Here is a 27,015-nt window from a genome sequence, read left to right on the forward strand (position 1 = left end):
GTAATCAAAAAAGTACAGAATTGGCACAAAAATAAACACATAGATCAATGGAACAGAATAAAGACCCCAGAAATAAACCCATGATTATATAATCAATCTATGATAAAGGAGGTAAGAATATACGATGGGGAAAGATAATCTTTTCAATAAATGGTGCTGGGAAAACTGGACAGCTACACGTAAAATAATGAAAGTGGACAGTTTTGTTGTTGTTGTTGTTTTTTGAAACTGGACCATTCTCTAACACCATACACAAAAATAAACTCAAAATGGATTAAAGACCTAAACGTGAGACCTGCCATAAAAATCCTAGAAGAGAACACAGGCAGTAATTTCTCTGACATTGGCCAAAGCAACATATTTCTAGATATGTCTCCTAAGACATGGGAAACAAAAGCAAAAATAAACTATTGGGATTATATCAAAATAAAAAGATTTTGCATAGCAAAAGAAACCATCAACAAAACAAAAATACAACCTACTGAGTAAGAGAAGATAGTTGGAAATGACATCCAATAAAGGGTTAGTATCCAAAATATACAAAGAATGCATAAAAATTAACACCAAAAAACCCCAGTCTGATTTAAAAATGGGCATAAGACCTGAATATATATACACCTCTCCAAAGAAGACAGAGATGGCCAAGAGACACATGAAAAGATGTTCAACATCATTCATCACCAAGGAAATGTAAATCAAAACCACAATGAGATATCACTCTACACTTGTCAGAATGACTAAAATAAAAAACACAAGTTGTAAGAAGTGTTGCCAAGAGAAAAAGGAATCCTCGTGCACAGTTGGTGGGAATGTAAACTGGTACAGCCACTGTGAAAAACAGTATGACGGTTCCTCAAAATATTAAACACAGAAATGCCATATGATCCCATAATTCCACTATTGGGTATTTGCCCAAACAAAATGAAACACTAATATGAAAAAACATATGCACCCTATGTTTACTGCAACAGTATTTATTATAGCCAGGATACGGAAGAAACCTAAGTGTCCATCAATAGACAAATGACAAGGAAAATGTGGTGTATACATACAATGGAATATTACGCAGCTATAAAAAAGGATGAGATTGTGCCATTTGAGATATGGACGATTATACTAAGTGAAATAAGTCAGACTGAGAAAGAAAAATACCATATGATTCCACTTATAAGTAGAATCTAAAACAAAACAAAAAAAACCCCAACCAATGAATAAATAAAAAGCAGAATCAGGAGTGCCAGGGCTGCTTAGTTAGTTAAGCGTCTGACTCTTGATTTCAGCTCAGGTTGTGATTTCAGGGTCATGAGATCAAGCCTCATGTCCCACTGCATGAGCATGAAACCTGCTTAAGATTCTCTCTCCCTCTCCCTCTGTGTCGACACCCCCTGCTCATGTGTGCACAGTGTCTAAAAAAAAAACTTAAAAAATAAAATACCATACAGATCAAATCATATGATCAATTCTGGGAAGTGATATTCAAATTTTTTGTTAAAAGAAATTTATTTATATGGGCTTTGAATAAGATCTAGGTTAATTCCTATTCAGCAAGATGAGAAAACAAGTTGTATTTACTTAACTACCACTCTGGCCACCTTTTGGTCTTAATTCATTCTTAGATGCTTTTAGCTCTATTTTAATTTTGCATCTCCTGCATTCCATGTATTAATTTGTTACTTGATCCCTTTTTTAAGCTGAGTATCTTACTCTATTTTTAAACTTCCACTCCTTTCTATGTAAGAATTTTTAGTTCAACTTTCTCTTTTAGCACTCCATAGTTGTGATTCTTAAATCAAGGATATTCTAATATTTTGACCNGAGCCTGATGTGGGGCTCGATCCCGCAACGCCGGGATCACGCCCTGAGCCGAAGGCAGACGCTCAACCGCTGTGCCACCCAGGCGCCCCCTCTATTTTTAAACTTCCACTCCTTCTATGTAAGAATTTTTAGTTCAACTTTCTCTTTTAGCACTCCATAGTTGTGATTCTTAAATCAAGGATATTCTAATATTTTGACCCTAGTTTATGCTGTTCTAATCTTAATTACCTTTTTATCTTTTAAACCATGTTTTATTCTTTATCATACACTTTTTTTTTTTTAATGGAAGAAAGCAGGAGTTACACTTTTCAAAAAGGCTTTTCTTCCCTCACACAGGCTGTATTATCCCTTGAATGGATTCCCAGCTTAGTTAGGGATAGCTTTCTTCAATATTGGAGAATTCTCTGAAGACCACAAAAATCACACTGATTATACATTTAACAAAAGGGTAGTATTTAATATGTTATTGCCAATAAAGAGGTGCGTGTTTTAAAATCTTTGTAACCCAACAAGTATCTAACTACTAAATGTGAGGCGAGGTATGTCACATGCTGGAGAATGGCAAAAAGAAGGTTATACACAGGTGGAGGTTCTCCACTTCCTAACCTTGATTAAGAAACCAGAATCCGGGGGCGCCTGGGTGGCACAGCAGTTAAGCGTCTGCCTTCGGCTCAGGGCGTAATCCCGGAGTTATGGGATCGAGCCCCACATCAGGCTCCTCTGCTATGAGCCTGCCTCTTCCTCTCCCACTCCCCCTGCTTGTGTTCCCCCTCTCCCTGGCTGTCTATCTCTGTCGAATAAATAAATAAAATCTTTAAAAAAAAAAAAAAAAAGAAACCAGAATGTGGGAACATAACTATGAGAAAGCAAGGAACCAGTTCAGAAGCCGGGCTCCTGGTACCACTTATAAACCACTCAACTTCACATCTGCTGATAAAGATAAAAATGGCTTGCCTCCCTTTCCAAGCAGGATCGGGATTATGTCTCCATCAATCCTCCACTCCTCATTATAAAGGGAAAAACTAAACTGGCTGGGGCAAGGAATATTTCAAATAAGAGTTAAAATAAGGTCAGCTAAACCCCTGTTGAACAAAATTCTTTTAAAATACCAGATCCTGTATCTGGAAACTCCAGATGGCTATAGGATAAAATAGTACAAAGAAATAATTTCTACCTCCTGTCCCACATAGCAACTCTCTACAAATTTAGTTAATTGGGACCCCCTTATATAAGGGTCTGCAAATGTTCGCTTTCCAGAAAAAGGGGATGTTTTGTCTCTGACTTAAAGAAAACTGAATTTTGTAAACATTATTTTCTCACACAAGATTTGAGTTTTTTCTCTATGGGTGTCAAGGAAAAAAGCACAGTTAGTTTATACTGCTTGGTTTGAGAATGCAAATTTGTTCCAATGCTATTAAAACACCAGGGAACAGTTTGAGTACAAAGCAAATTTTACATTTGCTAATGCACAATATCATCCATGAAAATAATAGGTGAACATGGAAAACTGTACCCAGCTAAACCAATCCATATAAATACACAAATGACACAACTCAAACCTACCAGCCACCTTGGGCGATCATGTACACCCAGCCACACATGTCCACATTTAGTGGAGTTTCCACAACTTCAGAGTAAGCTGCAACCTTTCCTGAACTCACTTCCACAAAATAAACTGACATATTATTGCAGTGTTGACAGACTTCTTAATCATTTAATATGTGCTATTATTTCTATTTTTGATACCGTTTTATTAGTTTCCTATCTGACTGATAAAGTTTAAGTACTATGCCTCTAATTCCCATTTTCCCCATGAGCCCTGTGATTTTTATTGCACCTTTTTATCTGGCACAGTGATTTTAAGAAATGCATGTGTTTCATTATAGCAGAACTGACTGCCCTTGAAAAGAGTAAGCACAGAATGCCCACTATTCTTTTAATCAATCATAAGAAGAGTACTAGACAGGCCTACCTTAGGTGATAAGTATGTATTTTGATTTGGTTTTCTTAAGAGATATTAAGTTTCAATATATACATATTCACCCTAACAAGGTACAAATGATAAATTTAAATTATAGCAGATTGATGAGGACCATATGAAGCTAGTGAGAATCTACAAAACTGTTTTCTAAGATCATGCTTTTAGAGAGTGGTATGCCAATTTCAAACGGTCAAATCAGGGCCCTGTAGTTAAAACAGTAATGTTTCACCATTTGCCTTTAATAGACCTTTTGTTTAGTGCCTTCGGAACAGTTACAAATATATTGCTTTGGTAAGGTGATCTTGACTGTGACTGCAGAAATATAATTAGTCATCAAGCATACAACTAAAAGAAAACTCCAATCTTTGGCATTTTGTTAAGGGTCAAAATCATTTTTCTAAGTATGAATTTGTCACAGATGAAGCATTCACATTTCAATCTAGAGCATGAAACGATTCTTATTTAGCCTGGAATTTTATATAACAGCATTATTCTTCTGTGATAAGCTTCTTCTTAAAAGCCACCCTATAATACTTCTTGTTCAGAGTCTTACAATCATAAAATGAACAAAATTTTTTAAATAACTAATCTGAGATACTTACTTTAATTTTATCTGCTAAAGTCGATGTTATATGAATTTCTCTTTCTCCTTCATCATACATTTGAAAAATAAGATTATGCATAATATCGCCTGCTATCCAATTAACCTCATCCTGATGTTTGATCTGGATTGCCTTTTGTCCTTCCACACTGAATATCTGTAATCTGGCAACATGGCTACTAGGAAGCAACTTAATAGTCTTCTCCACAGGTGCCACATCTTTACAACTCTAGGAAAAGAGAAAAACACAAAAATATATTGAATGACACATCTGCACTTTTTGAAAATATATTTTTGGGCTTTAATGGTGAATCTTTACATTGCTTAAGGATTTATTTCCAACGCTATGGAAGATCATCGTATACACTGCTAACATTCACAGATTTTAGCATTAAGAAGATACTATACTATTAGTATCATACTATCAACTTGTAAGCACAAGCCACATTCTTAAAGCCAAAAACTAGCATATTTGAATTTAAAAGGATTCTTGTCCTCTTCTTTGGAATCAAATGACAAATTCAGTAACTAGCATCTATTAATAAGAATAAAGATGTAAGAAATTAAGAACTTCCCATAAAATCAGAGACAAATAGTTGCCATAAAATACACTATTTACACTGAAACAATACATTGGGGTAAGTGAATAAGGCTGTTTATAGCTAAATGAGGACTGTAGATGCCCTGAAGGCTAAGCTGGCACATTTATAATTTATTATGGGCACATCAATGCCCCACATATGAGCAAAGATGAGCTGGATTATGCTAAATTGATTTTAAAGGCACAAAAACTTAAAACATTACATTATTTCATAACCCAGGTTATAGTGCATTCCAAAGGATACACAAAATTCAAAATAAGCCTAAGCCTAAAATACCTTTACATCTTATTTAGCCCATTTCTCCTTCCTCATCCAGTTGCAGTCATTCCTATCTAAGTCCATCTACATGACTAATGACATATATAAAATTCCTACCTCACCAAATATCAGGTAAATAACCCACCCTCTATTATAAATCTATTGCATTTACCTGATTCAAACTCAAGTCACTGCCTTTGGATTAACATTTTCTAACTGCGTATTATAAGGTATACTTTGATCTTTGACCTAACTGATTTAGATTCTTGGTCTTCTGCCTGTCACTGCTCTACAGAATTTATGTAATTCCTAATACTCACTAGTCTTTGCTTCCAAACCCAGATTCCTCCCTAACTCTAAATCTTTCCTTCCTGAATCTTCCTGATCTTTTGCAAGAGAGTATGCTCAAAAACAAGTTGCCCACACGACTAAATTTAAAAAATGCATAATCAAAAAAAAGTGCGTAAGAGTGATTTGAAGGTTATCAATATAACCAGTTTGATAAGAAGTGGAATGAAGTCAAGAGTCATCTCATTCTAGTGGGAAAAAAAGCTGTCTTTAACCTTTTTGAAGCTCAAGATATGTTAACTGATGTATAATGAGTAGGAAAGCATCAGTTAATCAACTGGTTAGGTTAGGTTATTCATCATCTACCATACCAATAATGGAGAAACCACATTTAAATATTTTCCTTAAGTATTTGTTGTCCCATTTCGCCAATCTTAGATCAACTACTTACAACAACTGCTTACCCTCCTCTAGGCTGGCTTCACCTTCCACCATGATATATTACCCAGTAACTAGTATCCTACTAGTACATTACCATAGAAATCTCTTTATATGAAAATACTAACCATATATTTATTTTTTAAATTATACAGATAAATTGCTCATATGTCCTTCAGTGGTGGTTTACCAGACTTTCTAAGAAACGTCTAAACTTACAAGAAACAATAAAACTGACATATAAATGTCATGTTTTTTAAAAGGATTTTATTTATTTATTTTAGAGAGAGAGAGAGACAGCACGAGCAGGAGGGGCAGAGAGGAAGAGAGAAAATCTCAAGCAGATCCTACACTGAGCACAGAGCCTGATGTGGGGCTTGATCCCAGGACCCCAAGATCATGATCTGAGCCAAAACCAAGAGTTGGACGTTTAACCACTGAGCCACACAGGCCCCTCTATAAAAGGGTTAATTAAGAAAATTACTAATACAAAATGTTACCATACCATTTCATGTTGCCTTTTCTTCACTTTAGCTAAAAGAACCACAGATACCTCATTTTTAAAAGTCAAATGTTACATAAAATACTATAAGGCTGTTATGAAATATTTGTATGAAAACAATATCAATGAATAACAACAACTTACAGGTATTTCAATTTTTGCTTTAAGAGTCTGGTCTTTTTTAATGTTCTGTACTTGAATTGCAGATCCTGTTAAAATACTGGTTCCAGAACTGCTGCAATCTACAACGTAGATTGGAAGGTTTGGGGCACCTGAAAACTTTTGAAAACATACAAAATAATTTAAGACCCCAATCAAATGTAACAAATTATTCAATAATTGTTAAATTTTCAAATAATCCACTACAGCTACCATTTCTGGGTATAAACTGGAAAACATAAAACAGAATTCACCAATATTCCAGACAACTTCTAAATGAAAAGAGTAATTTTTTATAATTCTAAAATTTATGTCTTCTGAAACACCAACTTCCTCAACCACTATTCTTTTTTTTTTTTTTAACTTTATTTGGGTTTTCCTTTTCTTTTTGTGTTCTTTTACTTACCTTCATTTGTCTACGCATCCTTAACCCTAAAAGACATTTCTATCATTCTATTCATAATTTAAATACTTCATCTAAATAGAGGGGAATGGATCAAGAAAGGAGGCGAAGAATGTTTTGTCTATAAACTTCTTTACGCAACTTGGTATAGGAGATGTGTTTATTGGCCAAAAAGTTTAGGCAATGAGGCACCCACTAGTTTCTCCATGGAATAATCATTAAAGATCTAAACACAATATAAGTCTCATTAAAAAGTAGCTAAAAGAGACAGTTATGTCCATTTACTACCATACTACTCAAAATAAAATCTACATATTGTTATCTTACAATAACTTACCTTACAATGAACAATCAATTTTGGTTGTGTTGTTATATTGTCTGATTCATCCAAAACTTCTACCTGAAATGGGAAAGCTGTTCCATTTTCTATAACTAAAATTTCAGAATCAGGTTTCACTTTCAAACGACGAGGAGGACCTAGCAGAGAATTATATAACGAAATACAGATTAAAGTTTCTAAGACTAAAATATTGAAACAGCAAAAAAAAAAAGCTTTTAACATTTCAAGTTTTAATATCTTAATGTTAAGAAAGAAAAAAATAAGCATACCCATGTTTAACCATTTCTATCCCCAAAATGCACAGATCCTATAAATGACCAGAGTTGTCTTGATTATGTAAAATGATGTCTAGACTTAGTTCTACCCAACAAGCTATGACATAATGGTAACTAATGCTAGAAAACACCTAAAGGTGTAAAACCATAAAAGAGATCCTGGAAAAAGTATTCAAGAAGAAAAGTTTTTTAAAACATTTATTTATTCACTTTAACTTTACACAATGACTGATTTCTCAAAACATGTTAAGAGAAAACACATTTTAGGTAACAGTGTTCAAAGGATCAGTTCATATAATGATATAAGCAGATAATTTACTTGTTTGCCCACTACTCTGATGTTTTTATAAGCAAGCTACACAAGTTTCCTCTAAGATTAACCAAAGAGAGTTCACACTTCTGTAGCAAGAGGACTTGATGTGCTCTATAAACACTGATATTTTTAAATACAATTTATGCTAAATGCTAGTAAAAAAAAATTCCAAAAACAGTTACTGAAAACACTTACTTTATAGTAATATTAGTTATTATTTACTTTTAACTAATGCCAAGCAACGTTAAGTTTTAAGCACTATCTTATTATATAATCTTCACAATGATCTTAATGAAGAAGGTAATATTATCCTTATTTTGTAAATGAGGAACCTGGAATCCAGAGAGATTAAGTATCATGTCCAGGTCACATGACTAGTAAGTGGTAGGCGCAGGTTAATGTTCTGAGTAATCTGAAACCTCTTGACCATTAATTATCATTATACCATTCTACCTCCTATTTTACAAATTTTCATTCTCAAATTCAAAACAATGTCAAACTACCGGGTTATTAAGAATTTCACTACCCAAATCTATAACTTTTAGCTAACCTCTAAAATAAAAGCACTGTAAGTGTTTATTAGTATGTGACTTTTTTTTTTTAAATAAGTTTGCTTCTGTGTGTGTGTATGTGTATTTAAGTATGTACACTCAATGTGGGGCTCAAACTCATGACCCCGAGATTAAGAACCACATGCTCTTCTGAGTCAGCCAGGTGCCTCGAAGATTTTATTCTTGTACTTCTACCAATGTGCTAATTTTGACATCTTTATCAATTTGCGCTTGAGGGAAAAAAACAACTTGAATTTGTGAAAGGACATAACTCATATGTTTCATTTAAAAACAGTGAAAACGGTCATATGTGGACAAAGGTATGATTACAGTATTATTAATGACAGAGCTAAAACTGACATACCAAGCACTGTTGTGTTTTACAAGCACATGCAGTTCTCACTTTGCACAGTACTGTGTTAACAAGAACTCATGCATATTGGAACTGTGTTGTTCTCCACTCAGTTACCACAAAATCTCGCAAAGTAAGGGTTGCCTACATGAACTCATTGAATTCTCACAACAACCGTGAGAGAGTAGATACTATTTCATTTTACACATGAGAAAACTGAGGTACAGGACAAGTTTACCTAGCTCATAAGTGTCAAGGGCTTAAATTCAAAACCAGAAGAGATAAAATCAGAGCGTATTCTTTGAACCTATATGACAGGCTGCCTCTCAAATTAGCCAGCATTTCTTACCCTGTGTTACTTTAATGTAACTTCATTACAAAGCTGATGAGTCATTATCAAGTTAACATAAATGCATGAGAAACTTTTCTTCTTAAGATATGAAACATTTACAGTTATGCCAGAAAAGATAAAGACAGGTCCAGTTCTAATATAAGCCTAATTAGTGTATCTCTTAAGAATAGTTCCCTATTACATTCTCAACATTCACACTTTTCTAATGTCTTCCTCCACATTTTCCTGCTTTTTCAATTAGTCATTTCTGTCAGTACTTTGACATTCCAATGTATTTTCAAGACTTATACTACAATCAAGCCAAAAAACACTTCATCTTATATTTTATAGTAAGAGTATTATTTTAAATGTAAATATTAGGAATATTTCTTAAAATATTACCTGGCAGTAATCTAATTTTTAAAATCTGTGTGTCTTCTTTTAAACCCGGCAGAATAACCTTCAAATTAAAATTCTGTTGAAAAAAATTATTTTAATTAAATCCAAGTCCTAAATAGCTCAACAGTTTAACAACTCAATTCTGATTAATTTGTGCTTTTCATTTCCATAACATTACAGAAATCTATTCAGCAAATTTATAGTGAGAAACATGGTCATTTTTAGATGAAAAAATGGACTCATATTGCTTCTTTACAGATAACAGCCTCTTCAAATTCAAAAGGAATAACCTCTGAATAATCAGAATAAAGATGGGCATTATAAAAAGTATGGAATAGTGAAGCATAAAATATCAAAAATCTAGACCTCTCTAAATGCAATGTGGTATTCTGGATTTGATCCTGGAATAGAAAACTAATTAGTAAAAAACTGGTGAAATGTGAATAGTCCATAGTTTTGTTAATAGTATTGTACCAATGTTAATTTCTTAGTTTGGATAAATACTTGACAGTTATATAAGATATTAATAGAGGAAGCTGGGTAGACAGTATATGCAAACTCTCTATATTATCTATTTTTCCAACTCTTCTGTAAATATAAAGTTACTTCAAAAAAGTTTTTTTAAAAAATCAAGAAATCATTTTAGTTTTTTAGTAAGCTTATCTTATTAAAGTCAAATTTCCCCAAAATTCAAGTTCTTTTTCCAGGAAACTCTGAATTCAGAAAGATGTAAAGAACTTGACTTTTAATTTGATTTCATTATACAATGCAGTGCAGCATACAGTACTTAAAGAAATTCCCATGCTCTATTTTAAATGCCACTTTGATAGAAAAACTCTGAATATATCTTATAGGTTAATGGTGCAGTGAAGAAAAGTTATATAGTACTTGTTGTTAGCCATAGTATTCCATTTAGTCATGTAAATCTACTAGATACTTTATATATCTGATTGAAAAACTACCTTATTGGAATTTATATTTTTACCTTCCCTAACTTTATCCCTCCCAAAACACTTTCCTTTATCCAAATACCAAACCCAGTATGTTCATAAATGTGAGCTAAAGTTTCTCATATTTTTGTGTTCTAAAAATAATATTCAAAAATTTTTAAAAGTTGGAGAGAAAAAAGAAACCTAGTACTGGGTAACTGTTGGTAAAATGACTCTGAATGTGAAAAGACTGGAATGAAGATGAAGACACTTAAAAAATATTTAATTCCTAAATGTTACACAGTAGCAAACATGCTAGTTTCCTTAGAGATATAAATGGTTAAGTTTAGTGACATGATCCTGATTAATTCCTAAGAACCCCATACTGTCATCCTGTTACAAAAATATGTCATCCAATTTTAAATTCTCCATTTCATTTTTATCACACAGGAAATAAGCATGTATTAAAACATTTATGTACAATGCTTACCTTGCCTTGACAAGAGTTTACAGGGCCCTTAGCTGTAACCCCTCGAATCACACAATTCGGTCCTTTGGTTATTTCTTCATAATGTAAAGATAAACCACTGAAAAAAACAAATTATTTTTTAACTTCCCCTGCATTACCTATAAATAAGTTGCAAATGTGTTACCTTCTCACATGCCATTCTCATGTTTAATTCACTTTTCTAATAAGATATTTTAAAAAATAGAATAAATAATTCAATAGGAGAAAATTCCCAAGAATTTCTTTTACAAAGAAAAATGATCCATAAGTGATAGCACTGGGCCAAACACTGTAAATGATAAATTATAAAATGTAAAGCTTCATTTATTAAATAAGATTCAAGGCAGGAAATAATCAAATGCTAGACTATGTATACGGGTCTAAGAAAAGGAAATATCCAAATAGGCCACGTTTAGGAGATGTTCAGACTTCGCCGTGTATTTTTTTTTCCAAATCTTTCATCCGGTGAGATGTTAGAGAGCTTCTGGCAGTTATTAAACTAAATAGCAATTTTAGATAAAGTCCAAATAATCAAGTACAGTCTTATGATGTAACCTCGTTAGAATATACACTGAGATGCCCTAATCTATTACCATGAGCAATTTCATTCCTAAATAGCCTCTGACCACATGTAGGTCATTACAGTGTAAACATTTTACTCTTGTCAAGGGGTAAGGTGAGGGAATAAAAGTAAAAGATACACCATGAGGGAGAAAAAGCCAAATTTTTCTGAAGAATGGAATTTAAATATTTACAGGTATTATGCAAATAAATTATAAAAATTAAATGGCATGCCTTGTTTGAAAAAACTTGTGAAGTGATGTGTAAGATAAAACAGACTCCCTGGGGAAAATGAACATTGAACACACACATCTGCTTTCACTATCTCTTACATCTCTAATTTGAGAACAAAGGAATTTCTTTTATTTACTATTAAAGGCTAAGAAAAGGAAGGAAAGGAAAAAGAGACAAGGACAACAAAACTTATCTGCTAGAAAACAGGACTTCGTAGTCTCCCAAGAAAACTGAACCCTAAAACAGCAATGGAAAAAGCTGGAAATCAATCTATGGCCCAGAATTCCTAGGACCTCTCTGGAACTGGTGGTACTACATGCCTCTAGAAGTAGGGGGAAACAGAAAGGTGGAAAATAAGAATGATGAAAATCTGGATCCCCAGATTTCCCCTCGGCTTCTAGTAGCTGACTGGAAGATTAACTGCTGAAAAGGCTAAAGTAGAGGATATCCAAACCAGGGAGTAGCAGATAAATTGAAAGGTGGGGTAAAACACTAAAGGAACAGAAAAGGTAATCTTGAATGAATGCATATGGCTGCTGAGACCTTCCTATCCCTATTCTCACCCCAACCTTGTTCTGGACTGACTAGGAACCTGGACCAACTATTCTCTTTCAGGCAAGAAGATAAAATTATTTTCAAATAAATATTTGAGAAAACTGCCTAGCCAAAAGACCCTCCAAAAAAGCATTACAGACATATCATCCTACAGTGGAGTTCAGAGTCAACAGCTTCTCTCACATTCTCTGTTTCCTTATCTGCCATTTTAGACATTCAGTTATAAGCAGATGACCAAAAATTACCAGGTTTCTGAAGAGATTTAAAAAAAACAAAAACAAAATTAAAAAAAAAAAAACTAACAAAGAGCTTGGAGAAACTTGGAGAAACAAAAACTTCCTGTGCATGTAAACTTAAAAAACACACACACATGGGGCGCCTGGGTAGCGCAGTCGTTAAGCGTCTGCCTTCGGCTCAGGGCGTGATCCCGGTGTTCCGGGATCGAGCCCCACATCAGGCTACTCGGCTGGGAGCCTGCTTCTTCCTCTCCCTCTCCCCTGCTGTGTTCCCTCTCTCGCTGGCTGTCTCTCTGTCACATAAATAAATAAAATCTTTAAAAAAAAACACACACACACACAAACTACCACTTATCAGTGAAAAAATGTATTACATTCATAAAACAAGAACAAGATTTACCAAAAAAGTTCAGAAAACCAAGAAAAACTCTTGGATATTAAAAACAGAGCAGCAAGGAAAAACTCAATGGAGAGGTTGTAAAGATAAAGTTGAAAAATCTGTCAGAAAGAAAAGCAGAAACATAATAAGGAAAATAGAAAAATGAGGAAAATCATAGCAGTCCAGAAGTCCAAAAAATAAGAATCTCAGGACGAGCAAACAGTGATGATGGAAAGTAGAGAATAAAATACTTTAAATAATGTAGAGATCTATGCAAAGATTTACTACTATAAAATTTTTCCATGCTGAGAATTAAAAGTAGATCCTGTATGCTTCCAGGCAGAATACATAGAAAATGCAAAAATGAAAATAAAAGTGAATTTAAATTTATCAGCAAAAATGGAAGCTAAAAAGCAAAAATGAAGCAATGCATTCATAATTTTGAGGAAACCAAAATAGAACAATGTTTTCATAATTTTGAGGAAAACAGTGTCCAACTTTCAATTCAATCAAGTAGAATAGAGGCATTTTTGGAGCAATAATTTTCTCTCATCACATGTACTCCTTCACAGGAACCTAGTCAGGGATGTATTTCAGCAAAAGGAGAGGAATGTGGGATTCTTTTGAAAAACTGGAGAGCCATGAAAAGTTAAATGCTAAATAAAACGAGCCACGTAACAGACTCACAATTCAGGAATATTTCCTTAGGGCCCTGATAGCCATCTCTCTATAGTGTAATCATCAAAAAAGGTAAAACCCTATCTCCTAGTTTCCTGGGCCTAACTTCTAGTCAGCTGACTCCAAACTGCAAATCCCACAAGAGTAATAAAGATACTTAGCCATTTTATCCTTAAAACATGAATATAATGAGTTCTAGCCATTTATCCATATAAAGGAGTAAGATTTCCTTCAGTCTTTGCAGTCTCTATATCAGATTGCCCGTGATAATCATCATATTCTGGTTTAATGTTCAGTCAATAGTAAAATTTTCTTTCTCTTCTCACTTTATGAAGAAGTTTTCTACATTGAGGGTAGGTTTTGTTTTTAATTTTACTTCCCTAACAGAGAGGACACAGAGAATCCCCAGGATGAAGGTGAAGGAAGATCACGGAATACTACGGCAAGCAAAAAACAACAATCAGTACAGACTGTAAGCACATCACAAGCTCCAAAACAGAGGTCTCCAAAAATATAAAACTGATAGATTATCTATGCACTTAAAACATCTGGAGAAGAGACAAATTTGGCATAGCGTTTACAGTTTAATTTGTCATAAACTTAGCAAAGAAAAAAGTACAGTAGCAACAAAGTTGTACAATAAAGTGACTAGTATTTACATAATTGCAATAAAGCAAGCACTTAATACTGACCAAGCCACAATATAAACTTTATTGAGGAACAGGAAGGAAGCTTATTTGTAATAGAATTGGTATTAAGAGAATACGTCATTGTCTATAGTCATTGAGTGAAGAGATAATGTCTAAAACAGACAAATGAAGAAACAGCAATATAAAATTTAGATATATGGCAGTAGTTATCAGTAGATTCAAGTAAGAAAGTTGAAAAGGTTCTCTGAGAAGTGGATTGTGGGTGGGGTAGAGAGGGCAGAAGGAGGAGAAACTGTTTTTTTTATAATAAGCCTTACAAACTACTTGACTCTTTAAAACTACATGATTTTTTAAAATTCACGTAACACTGAAAAAACAAAAATAAAACAACAAAGAAACCCACTAAGAAAATGGTCTTTGTTGAAGATAAATTCACATGGCCACGCCACCAGGATTTTTTTTTAATAAGTTCAAAATGCGAAATATAAATATGTATGTTTGACAGACTTCTTATGTAAGAATATCCTATCAAAGATAGGATGATGGACTTATAATCAATAATAGGTGTAAAATGATGTGCTAGTATTTTTCCATTTGTGACTAGACGGTATACTTCAAGTGTTTTANGATAGGATGATGGACTTATAATCAATAATAGGTGTAAAATGATGTGCTAGTATTTTTCCATTTGTGACTAGAAGGTATACTTCAAGTGTTTTATTATTTTTTTTTTTAAGATTTTATTTATTTTTTTGACAGAGATAGAGACAGCCAGCGAGAGAGGGAACACAAGCAGGGGGAGTGGGAGAGGAAGAAGCAGGCTCATAGCAGAGGAGCCTGATGTGGGGCTCGATCCCACAACGCCGGGATCACGCCCTGAGCTGAAGGCAGACGCTTAACCGCTGTGCCACCCAGGCGCCCCCTAGTGTTTTATTTTTAAACAAACACATTTAAGTGTTCAACTCTTCTACTACAGTTTAACGTTCAAATGAACGCAATAGGTCAAAAGATAAGAATCACTTTTTGCAACTTTAGAGAACATAGAACTAAAAAAATCATTTTGAATATTTTTATTGAATTTATTCAATATTGAATTTATTGAATTTTTATTTAACTGTATATTGTTTTTCAAGAACTTAACCATGCTATAAATCTAACCACTAAACTATCTCACTAATTTGTGAGCTTCTAGAAGGCAAATACTACATCCTTATTCACTTCTATATTTCTAGCTAGCAGATGCCTGGAATACAGCACATACTCAGATAATTAAGAGTGAACAATTATAACTGTTAGGTCTTCCTGTTGGATAGACCCTTTAAAAAAGAAAAAAAATGAATGATTACAACAAAAAGACATAGAGACAACAGAAGAAAGCATACATTAAAAGTGGGCTCAAAAAGATCAACATGGGAGCTAACGCAAAAAAAGAAACACTTAGCATTCATGCTCTTGAGAATGAACAAGAATTTCTCCCAAGACACCTTAAGAAGATAATGGGAAATAGTGAACATCCTTAATCATATCACTGGACACACTGTCAAGTTTCTGAGAGTTCTATCTGAACATAAGCCAATCACAATACTCTAAAGAACTATTAAATAAAAGTAAATTCTATGGAAAGACCCAAATTTCCATGGAAACCATGAACTTTATTGCTATGGTTTTAAAAACAAATCAAAATAAATTGTATTACCAGGTTTAAAACTGACTAGAGTGAGCAATACCACTCAGTTTAAGTAGCCATAAGTTCATACCATACTTGCAAAAAAAAAAATAAAAAAGAGCTATCAGTCTCACCTAAACTTTCACAGTAAATTCAGTCAAAACGTAAACTTTAGTGAAGCACTTTATATATGACATGCAGTCATAAAGCATAGGTTGGAGCTAAATAAATCCCCCAGATATTATAAAATACACTAATACTTTAAATGATAAATGTGAAGTTAAACACATATAAATAATTTAAGCTAAAAAAAAAAAAAGAAGACTGAATGCTTAGTAAATATGAAAAGTCACATATACGTTGATCCTTCAAATTACCTGGCTTCAAAAACTGGCTGAATATCATTTCCTAGTTGACAAGTATGACCAAATTCATCCTGAAACTCCAGAGGGATATTGAATGGGACTCCAACACGAAAAGGAGGATCCATAAGACCAAATGAAAATTTCTCTGGTTTACCCTCTTAAAAAAAAAAAAAAAGTAAACATGAGAAGCAAATTCATTATAGGTCAGATACAGCCATATTTTATATACACTAAACTAAACTATGATAAAAGGTGGCATTTTAAATCTGTGAAAAACTTAAATTATATCTATAAGCCACTTGGGAAAAGTTAGATCTTTATCTCACTATACATAAAAGTAAAATTCTAGAGGTAGAAAAAAATGTGTTTTTATTTAAACTATGAAATTATTAGAATATAATAAAGAATAAGTTTATAACATTATCATAGGAAAAACTAAGGCAAAACACAGTATCACCCCCTCACCTTATCTGTGGTTAACTACAGTCTGGAGGCAGATGATCCTACTTCCGATTCACTGTCAGAAGGTCAACAGTAGCCCAAAACTATGTTACAATTCTTAGGTCGTTGACCTCACTTCATCTCACAAGCATTTTATCACCTCACATCATCACAAGAAGAGTGAGTATAGAAGTACAATAGATATTTTAAGAAAGAAAAAGACCACATTCATGTAATTTCTATCAGAGTACATTGTTATAATTGTTCTATTTTATTATTATTAATCCACTGTTCCTAATTTATAAATTAAATTTCACAATAGGTATGCATATATAGAAAAAAAACATAGTAGATTTAGGATTTGGTACTATCTGCAATTTCAAGAGAACTGCCGGGGGTGGTCTTAAAACATATCCCCTACACACAAGGGGGACTACTGTACTCAACAGCTATGAATGAATATATTTGGTAAAGTTTAAAATATCTTATTAGTTAAAATACACAAAGTTAAAAGAGATGCTCCACAAGAGAAAATATGTACAACATAAGCAATGGATTAAAATCCAAAATACATAAAAAGCTTCTATAAACCCGCTATTCTTAAAGTGTGGTCTCTAGTCAGTTTCAGCCAACCCCTGAGAAATTATTAGGGCTCACTCAAACCCAGAAAATTTGAGAGTGATACCCCACAGACTAGTGTCTTAAAAAGCTCTCCAGGTGATTAAGATAGAAAGTCAAATTTGAGAACCACACCTTTAAACTATTAAAATGGGCACAGCAAATGAATAGGTTTTCAAAGATGACACAGAGAGCCCAAGAAAGGTAAGAAGAGATGCAAAATCTAGTAATTAAATAATTTAACCACCAACTAGGATAAATACAGATGCTGGCCAGGAATGAGCATAAGGAAACTAGACCTCTCATGGTCTGTTGGTGAGGGTACCCTGGCATAACCTTTTGGAAGAGTTATTTGACAGTAAATATATTTAAAACGTTAAGGTATATACATGTCAGCTTGGCAATTCTACTTTTTACCCACCCTAGAGAATTTCAAGCACACATACAAAAAGCAGCATAAATTTTTTCCATGTAGAAACATGGTTTGTGATAGCCAAAAAACTGGAAACGACTGAAATGTTCATCAACAGAAAAATGCTTCAACTATAGCATGTCCATACTCTGGAATGTGTTCTGCAGCTACTCAAAGAATGTGGTGGGGCACCTGGGTGGATCAATCGGTTAATTGCCCAACTCATGATTTCAGCTCAGGTCTTGATCTCGGGGTTGTGAGATCTAACCCTATGTCGGGCTCCACATGCAGAGGAGTGCAGAGTCTGCTAAGATTTTGTCTCTTCCTCTGCCCCTCTCCCCCCATTTGTGCTTTCTCTCTAAAATAAATAAATCTTAAAAAAAAAAGGAAAGAGAAAGAAAAAGAGTTCCCTAGATCCCCACCCCTCAATACTGAGAACCAGTCAACTGCCTTCCTCAGCCCCAGCAACAGATAAAAGGCTTATTCTCTGAAGAAGGTAAAAGAGTAGGGCTAAGAAGTGAGGGGCAAAGCACTACTAAAAGCATCACAGTTTGCTGAAAATACCAAGTGAAAGATATTTATATAGATGTGAAACCCCCAACAGCCCTCCCCAGCTTGCTCCCAAAATGCTAGCACCCAGGTGCTTACCTAAACTCCTAGCAGAAGACTAGAAAGCTCTACTTTGGGGAATCTAGACAGTGTAAAAGAGAAAAATCTAAAAATTCTCATAATCGCACCAAACGAAATAAAAGCTTTCAAATGTCTATGATTTAAAAGTAAGCAAATCACTAGTCATGTAAGACAGCATCTACTATATGAAAGGGCAAACAAAAAACCAACATGGAGGAAACAGACTATAAGTAAAGTTTAAATGCTTCAAAAAAAGACCACCATTATTACTAATACCCTCAGAGAATTATTAAAGATACTGAATTCATGAAGTAGGCAGTGAATGCTTTGAAAATGACAGCAGAAAGGAAAAATTCAAAAGAAAGTGTAATAACACGTCATGTTAAAGAAATCTCCCATAACATAAGAAAACAAGAGATGGAAAGTAGAAAAAAGAATATTAGTACACCAGTCAAGATGTCCTTGTCTTAATACAAGATGATGTAGAAAACAGAGCAGGAAATCAAAGTAATTCAACAAAAATTCCTAGAATTTAAAATTCCAGAAAGTAGAACAAAAAAAGATTCTCCAAACAGCTGGGCATCAGGGAAGAGGGAAGACTGGAGTGGGGGTGGTGGGCAGAACAGCTCACATGCAAAGGCCAGGAATCAGAATAGCTTTAGATGTTACCACCAACAACAGAAGAAAACAATGATGCCTTCAAAAACTTTAAAGAGATATGATTATGAATTTGCAATGACATGGACGGAGCTAGAGATTATTATGCTGAGCAAAATAAGTCAGTCAGAGAAAGACAAGTGCCATATGATTTCACTCATGTGGAATTAAAGAAATAAAACAAACAAGCAAAGGGGAAAAAAGACAGAAAGGCAAACCAAGAAACAGACTCTTAACTACAGAGAACAAACTGATGGTTACCAGAGGGGAGGTGGGCAAGCGGATGGGTTAAAAAGGCAAGGGGAGGGGTTAAATGGGGATTAAGGAGTGAACTTGTGATGAGTACCAAGTGATGTACAGAAGTGCTGAATCACCGTATTGTACACCTGAAACTAGTATGACACTGCATATTAAAACTAGAATTTAAATAAAAACTTGAAGAAATATGATTATGAAGCAGAATCATAAAGCCATGTTAAGATAATGATGATCACAACTGGCCAAACATCTTCTATTGAATTACCTATCTATTCTCCTTTTATTTAAAATGCCACCTTCAGTATAATATGAAGGTATATAGTGTTTCACTTACCTTTAACAGAAAATTTAATTGCTTTTGATGGTAGTGGTCTTCCTGCGTAAGTGTCTGCATTACTTTCATTCAATACAACTTGTAATTTCAATGTATAATTCCCCAACTTCTGAATATTTTCTGGACAAATTAAGAAGAAATTAAAAATCAAGTCAACATAATACTGATACCATTTTTAACATTCAGAATAATAACTCACCCATTTTTTTAAACCAGTAAGGCCATTTTCCTCCATGTTGACTAATATGTGAAATGATTTCTTTATTTCCACTTGAAGCTTAATAAAAGAAAAAAGAAATATTTATACCTTAAGAAACTGAATACACAATATGAATATGAAATGTCACACTGGCATCAAATATTTTTATTTGTTGTACATTTTTAGAAATTGTTTTGAAACTTCATCAAAGGATCTAAAGCTATCCTAAGCAAGTGAACAGCATAATGAAAATTATTCATTCAGCTCATTAAAATTCCTTTATTTCAATTCTTAAAAATGTATCTGTAAATAAGATTAATTGGTACAAAAGATCAGAGATAATTTTGTTTCGATGTTAAAAATAATTTTCCTTAAGACTTTTTAAGACTAAAATACCACAGTTTATTTATATAGAATTGCTAAGATCTAATGGCTGACTGTTATGAGAAAGAAGGAGTAAAAACATATATATATATATAAAAACATGCTACCTTTTTTGTAAGGAAGGGTAAGAAATACTATATTTGTTCCTGCTCAGCATTATAGCAGGAAAGATAAGCCAAAAAGTAGTAAAATTACTACCTAAACAGGGAGGAAGTAAACAGAGGGATGACGTAACTTCTCTTAAGATTTATTTCTCACTTTGAAATTATGTAAATGACTTAGAAATTGAAAAAACAGAATTAAAATACAGCAATTCATAAACAAAACGAAAACATACATCAAGTAGGTGACATGACCATATTAAAAAAGGATTATATCAAGTAACTTTGTTTTTTTAAAGATTTATTCGAGAGAGAGGGAGAGAGAATCCAAGCAGACACCGCACTGAGTGGGGAGCCAAACATGGGACCCAATCCCATGACCCCAACATCACAACCTGAGCTGAAATCAAGAGTCGGATGTTTAACCAACTGTGTCACCCAGGTGCCCCTCAAGTGACTTTGTTTATTATCAGTCAATAAATTCAGCACACTCGGATGATACAAAATCATGTTCATGGATTGTTAAGATGACAGTAACATCCAACTGATCTACAAATGCAATATAATCCCTATCAAAACCCTAATACCGGGGCACCTGGGTAACGCAGTCATTAGGCCTCTGCCTTCGGCTCAGGGCGTGGTGATCCCCGTGTTCCAGGATCGAGTCCCACATCAGGCTTCTCCGCTGGGAGCCTGCTTCTTCCTCTCCCACTCCCCCTGCTTGCGCTCCCTCTCTCGCTGGCTGTCTATCTCTGTCAAATAAATAAATAAAATCTAAAAAAAACAAAAAACAAAAAACCCTAATACCATTTTCTGCAGAAAGAGGAAACCCATGCTAAATGTATTTGGATTCTCAAGGGACCCAAACAGCCAAAACAATCCTGAATAAGAAAAAGTTAGAGAACTCACATTTCCTTTCCAAGCTTATTACAGAGCTACAGTAATCCAAACAGTGTGTTACTGGCATAAGAAGAGACAGAGAGAGCCCAGAAATAAATCCTTGAATGTGTGTTCAAATGATTTTTGACAAGAACGCCTAGACCATTCAATGGAAAAAGAACAGTGTTTCTGATTACTGGTGCTATGAAAACTGGATATCCACATTTGAAAGAAATTAATCTATATAAATTAAACTTAAAATGAATCAAAGAACTAAATGTAATAGCTAAAATGATAAAACTAATCTTAGACAAAAAAAAAAACTTCCTGACACTGGATTTGACAATGACTTCTTGGATAGTACACCAAAAGAAAAGGCAACATATGCAAAAACAAAAATTGGGGGCACCTGGGTGGCTCAATTGATTGAGTGTCCGACTCTTGGTTTCGGCTCAGGTGGTGATCTCAGGGTCATGAGATCCAGCCCCACATCAGGCTTCGCAGAGTCCGCCTCGAATTCTTTCCCTCCTCCTCTCCCTCCCCCTCTGCCCCTCCCCCAGCACATGCATGCTCTCTCTCAAAAAAATAAAATCTTTAAAAAAAACAAACAGAAAAATTGGACTACATCAGAATTACAACATTTTCTGTATCAAAAACACCACCAATACAGTGAGAAGGCAGTCCACAGAATGAAAAGGAAATATTTGCAAATTATGTAGTATCTGATAAGGATTATCCAACTATAAAGAAGTCCTACAACTCAACAACAATAAAAAACAATCCAATTAAAAAATGAGCAAAGGACCTGTAAAGATATTTCTCCCAAAAAGATAGAGAGATGATCAATAAGCACACAAACAGATGCTCAATTTTACTCATCATTAGGGAAATGCAAATCAAAACCATAAAATATCACTTTACACCAATTAGGATGTCTTTTACCAAAAAAAAACAGAAAACGTGTTAGCAAGGATGTGGAGATATTAGAATACTTGTGCATTGCTTGTGGGGATGTAAAACAGTGCAGCCACTGTGAAAAACAGTACGGCAGTTCCTCAAAAAGTCACACATTAGAATTACCATATGATCTAGCAATTCCACAACTGGGTATATATCCAAAGGAATTGAAATCTGGGACTCAAACAGGTATTTATGTACCAATGTTTACAGCGGCATTATTCACAACACCTACTACATGAAAGCAACCCAAGTGCCCATCGATGGATAAATGGATAAACAAAATATGGTACATACATACACTAGAATATGATTGCATGTATTTTTTTGAGATACCTAGAATAGTCATAGTCACAGAGACAGAAAGTAGAACAATGATTCCCAGGAGATTGTGGGGATGGAGTAATGGAGAGTTATCACTACTGAGTTTGGTTTGGGATGATGATAAAAGTTCTGGAGATGGGCAGCAGTTAATGGTTCCACAACAATATGAATGTATTTAATGCCAATGAACTTTATATCTTAAAATGGTTAAAATAATAAATTTGTTATACATGTTTTAACACAATAAAAAATATTTTTGATTGAAAAAATAATAACATGGGGTGAGGGAGGAAGGAGGGCCAGAGAGTCACAGAGAGACTGGAGAATGCTACACTACTGACTTTGAAGATGGAGGAACCAGCCACAAGCTAAGAATAAGGATTCTAGAACGTGGAAAAGGCAAGGCCGCCCTAAAGCCTTCAGAAGGAATGCAATCCCACTGACGCTTTTTTTTTTTTTCCAGATTTATTTATTTGACAGAGAGAGAGTGAGAAAGCACAAGCACGGGGAGCAGCAGAGAGAGAGAGAGGGGGAGCCCGATGCAGGACTCGATCCCAGCACCCTGTGATAATGACCTGAGTCGAAGGCAGACACCCAACTAAATGAGCCACCCAGGAGACCCAGGCGCCCCCTTCAATACTGCTGACACTTTGATTTTAGTCAATGAAACCCATCTGGGATGTATGATCTACAGAACTCTAATAAATGTTGTTTTAAGCCACACACACACACACACACACACACACAGTTGGAGAAGTAGTGTCACACAGGCCAAAAATGCAAGTATTTCAATAAAATAAGTTAGTCAAACTGTTCAATGCTGAGATACCTAACAACACATTTATATGAAGTATAAATGATCACTGACTAGTTTTTAAATGTTGGAAATAAACATATACAGAATAAAATATTGTGTCTTTAAAATCCATGGATGACAGACACACAAGTATACAGTGATAGAACAGATTATTAAACATAAGAAGTAAAAATACTTTGAGGCCGTCAAGACAAAAACAATGGACAAGAAACAAGATGATTCAAATTAGGGAAATACAAGATGAGCAGTAATACCCAGTTCTCCTCCACCAGGGCTATAATCTAAAGCAAGTATTTCTAGCCCACAGGTTCACAGTCATAGTTTTTGGATTTACAACGGATTTTATGGATTATCTATAACCTGAATTCCTACCTAGTACAAATTCCTATACATATGTACACCGTATCTTATTTTAGTCCACAGTTACCTACTTGGGAAAATTCAGAATAGAGTTAAAAAACCAAAAACTCATTAAAGTATCAATTAAAAAAAATTAGTCATAACACATTTGAAATCCTGACCTTAAATCTACTGTGTCTATCAGATTGCTAGATCAATAATTTTATGTAAATATTAAAACCTGCATTACACATTTGAGAACAATATTAAAGATCGAAATTTGTTTGCATACTTACAATGTAATATAACTTTGAGCTCAACCAGGAGTTTCTTTGACCCTCCGTGACTTGTTCCTGGAAGCTTTTGCATTGCTTCCCCTTTTTTATTCAGTATTTCAATTCTTAATGCACCTATCAGTCCAAAATTTAAAATAAGAATGTCTTAGTTACACCCAAAAAAAAGGGATAAGCCTGCTAGGTCTTAACATTGCATTTTAATTTGTCATGGTCTTTTACATATTAAATACACAAAGCACACAAAAAGTATTTTTTCAGCATTAAGGAAAAAAAAAAAACATACCAATGGGGGTTCCAGCAGGCCTAATCTCATTTGGCAATAATTCATCTCCTTCAGGCCAAGTTACTGACAATCTATCAGGGAGCCTATTATGAAACCAGGATATTAATGTTTCATGAACTATGTTAATTATGGTCTTAATTAGATAAACAGAAGTCACTGGAAACTTTAATATTTATTTCTGATATATTTTGAAAGGTTAAAGCTAAAATTCTGTATGATTAATAATCTAAAAATTTTTTCCCCCCTAACCATTACTGTCTACTGAAACAGTAATACAAAATCTCTTCGTATTAAGAGCCAGGAATTGTCCTTTTTTTTTTTTTTTTGGTTTTTCTGCTCTTTTATAATACAAGTTACCTTTGGAAGATAAGATAAACTTTCAAGAATAGAAGAATTATTAGTGAGATTCACTAAGAATCAAAATGACTGCATCACTACCTATACAAGAGGTACAAACAGGGGCGCCTCAGCATCTGCCTTCGGCTCAGGTCATGATCCCAGGGTCCTGGGATGGAGCCCCGTGTTGGGCTCCTTGCTCAGCAGGGAGACTGCTTCTCCCTCTGCCTGCAGCTCCCCCTGCTTGTGCTCTCTCACCCCTCCCTTCCTCTTTGTCAAATAAATAAATAAAACCTTAACCAAAAAAAAATAAAACAAGAGCTATAAAGAGTTTTGTTTTTCTACTTTCTTTTACTTCTCTTGCACTAATCTTTACCTCTCAACAGTTACTATAATTTTCTTCTAGTTGTAGGTCAAACCAAGTTGTTTTCTAACATACCGGATTCATAGTGCCTGTAACAATAACACTTTAGATATAGAAAAAGGAGGACATTTTATATAAAACAAATATAGGATTCTGTTTTTACAACCAGAGCTCTCATTTTTTATTAACAGCAAGAAATTCATCACAATATATAAATCTAAGACTACAAATGTCTTATTATGTGTCCATAACAACATACTCAAGAATAGTTAAAAGCACTACAATTCACTTTTTAGATTCTTGTTATTCTTATCCTGCATTTTGAAATGTGAATTACCTTGCCATTTCATCTTCTACATATTTTTTCACAGCTTTCTCAGCAACTGTCCTATCGAGCTTTGCAATTGGCACAGTTTTTACTTCATCATACAGCGCCTGAGGTTCCTGAATAAAAAATTTGTATCAACATTTAAAAAAAAAAAAAACCTATTCAAATTTGGCTGCATGAAAACTTGCTTCTTTGGAAGAAACATGTTTTACCCTAATTCAGTATATAAATCATAATAGCTATTACTACATTATACCACAATGTTTATTTCTATTTTTCATGTAACCTCTTTAGTCACAATTAAATATCATTGAAATATTAACAAGAACATGGTAGAAGGATAAAACCCATTTTAGTTTTGGAGTTCTATTCGTTCTTGAGAAAGAATTCTGGCTCCAATTTTTACTCCAATGTGGATGAAATGTTTTACAAATTTACAAATGTTTTACAAAATTACTTTGACAACTAGAAATAACATACACATATTTGTTAAATATTGGGCATACAGATATTATACAGATATTAAGCTCTACAGGTTATTTAAAACACCCAAATAAGAAATATAAAAATGCATGCTAACAATACTTTATCCAACAGAAAAACCAAATGCAAAATACAAAATATCGTATCTTTATTTCAGCATTAAACAAAAGTAAGCAGTACCAAGAGACTTTCAATAAAAATTTTTTATTACTTGCTATCTTACCATTGCAATCTGAACCTCTCCTCCTGTGGCATATACTTCTCCATCATGATCACCATAAAGAAAAAATTTTACTATGCTTCCATAGAAGAGAGGAAGTGTCTTGATTGTCTTGACCTAATGTTCAGTTTTTAGAAAAAAGGCTTTTAGTATTTACTAAAACAGGCTTAATATCAGTAACTATTTCACAGAACTATTTCACCCAAAGGAAAAACTCGGTATCAGAAAAATTACTGAAAAAAGCATCCTAATATTCTAATAAAGTTATATTTATTTCTATTTACTTGTATAAGTTTTCCACTTACTCTTAACATATCTTTGTAAAGACACAGTGGCTTCTTCATACAAAAATGTCATAGCTATACATGTTGTCTAAAAGGTCCATAAATCCTTCAAAGTCAATTATGAAAGCCAATATACCTCAAACCCTTTTTTCCCCATAAAATCTTGCTTTCAGACTATGAACAGTAATTACAAACTCTGACAAGTTATTTCTTTCAAACAAACTAGCTTAAGGCTTGCCTATGGTATTTCTTTCCCTCACTCGGCTTTAAAAATCTAAGGATAANAAGTTATTTCTTTCAAACAAACTAGCTTAAGGCTTGCCTATGGTATTTCTTTCCCTCACTCGGCTTTAAAAATCTAAGGATAGGGGCGCCTGGGTGGCACAGCGGTTAAGCGTCTGCCTTCAGCTCAGGGCGTGATCCCAGCGTTATGGGATCGAGCCCCACATCAGGCTCCTCTGCTATGAGCCTGCTTCTTCCTCTCCCTCCCCCTACTTGTGTTCCCTCTCTCCCTGGCTGTCTCTATCTCTGTCAAATAAATAAATAAAATCTTTAAAAAAAAAATAAATAAATAAAATAAAATAAAATAAAAATCTAAGGATAATTTTCATTAGTCTATTCAGAAACTCCCGACAAGGGATTACCAGAGTTTATTCACCATCTACTTTTTCAGCTCGTTTCTAAGCTATTTCCTTCCACATA

At 34.1% G+C, this 27,015-nt stretch overlaps 1 protein-coding gene across 6 annotated transcripts in view; it reads right to left on the reverse strand.

Moving 5' to 3' along the window:
- Window positions 1–27,015, reverse strand: part of SMCHD1 (structural maintenance of chromosomes flexible hinge domain containing 1) — a 155,255-nt gene that overhangs the window by 78,124 nt on the left and 50,116 nt on the right. For all 6 annotated transcript variants that reach the window (XM_034642914.1, XM_002926065.4, XM_034642912.1 and 3 more), the window contains 12 exons: window positions 26,033–26,146; window positions 25,336–25,442; window positions 24,299–24,381; window positions 24,016–24,129; window positions 19,919–19,996; window positions 19,720–19,839; window positions 16,382–16,526; window positions 11,028–11,124; window positions 9,612–9,684; window positions 7,385–7,524; window positions 6,630–6,764; window positions 4,399–4,626 (listed from right to left, as the gene is read on the reverse strand). In XM_034642914.1, the coding sequence (XP_034498805.1) occupies window positions 4,399–4,626; window positions 6,630–6,764; window positions 7,385–7,524; window positions 9,612–9,684; window positions 11,028–11,124; window positions 16,382–16,526; window positions 19,720–19,839; window positions 19,919–19,996; window positions 24,016–24,129; window positions 24,299–24,381; window positions 25,336–25,442; window positions 26,033–26,146 (1,434 nt within the window). The remainder of the gene's footprint in view (window positions 1–4,398; window positions 4,627–6,629; window positions 6,765–7,384; window positions 7,525–9,611; window positions 9,685–11,027; window positions 11,125–16,381; window positions 16,527–19,719; window positions 19,840–19,918; window positions 19,997–24,015; window positions 24,130–24,298; window positions 24,382–25,335; window positions 25,443–26,032; window positions 26,147–27,015) is intronic.

Source organism: Ailuropoda melanoleuca, chromosome 14, assembly GCF_002007445.2.
Source record: "Ailuropoda melanoleuca isolate Jingjing chromosome 14, ASM200744v2, whole genome shotgun sequence".
Taxonomy (NCBI): domain Eukaryota; kingdom Metazoa; phylum Chordata; class Mammalia; order Carnivora; family Ursidae; genus Ailuropoda; species Ailuropoda melanoleuca.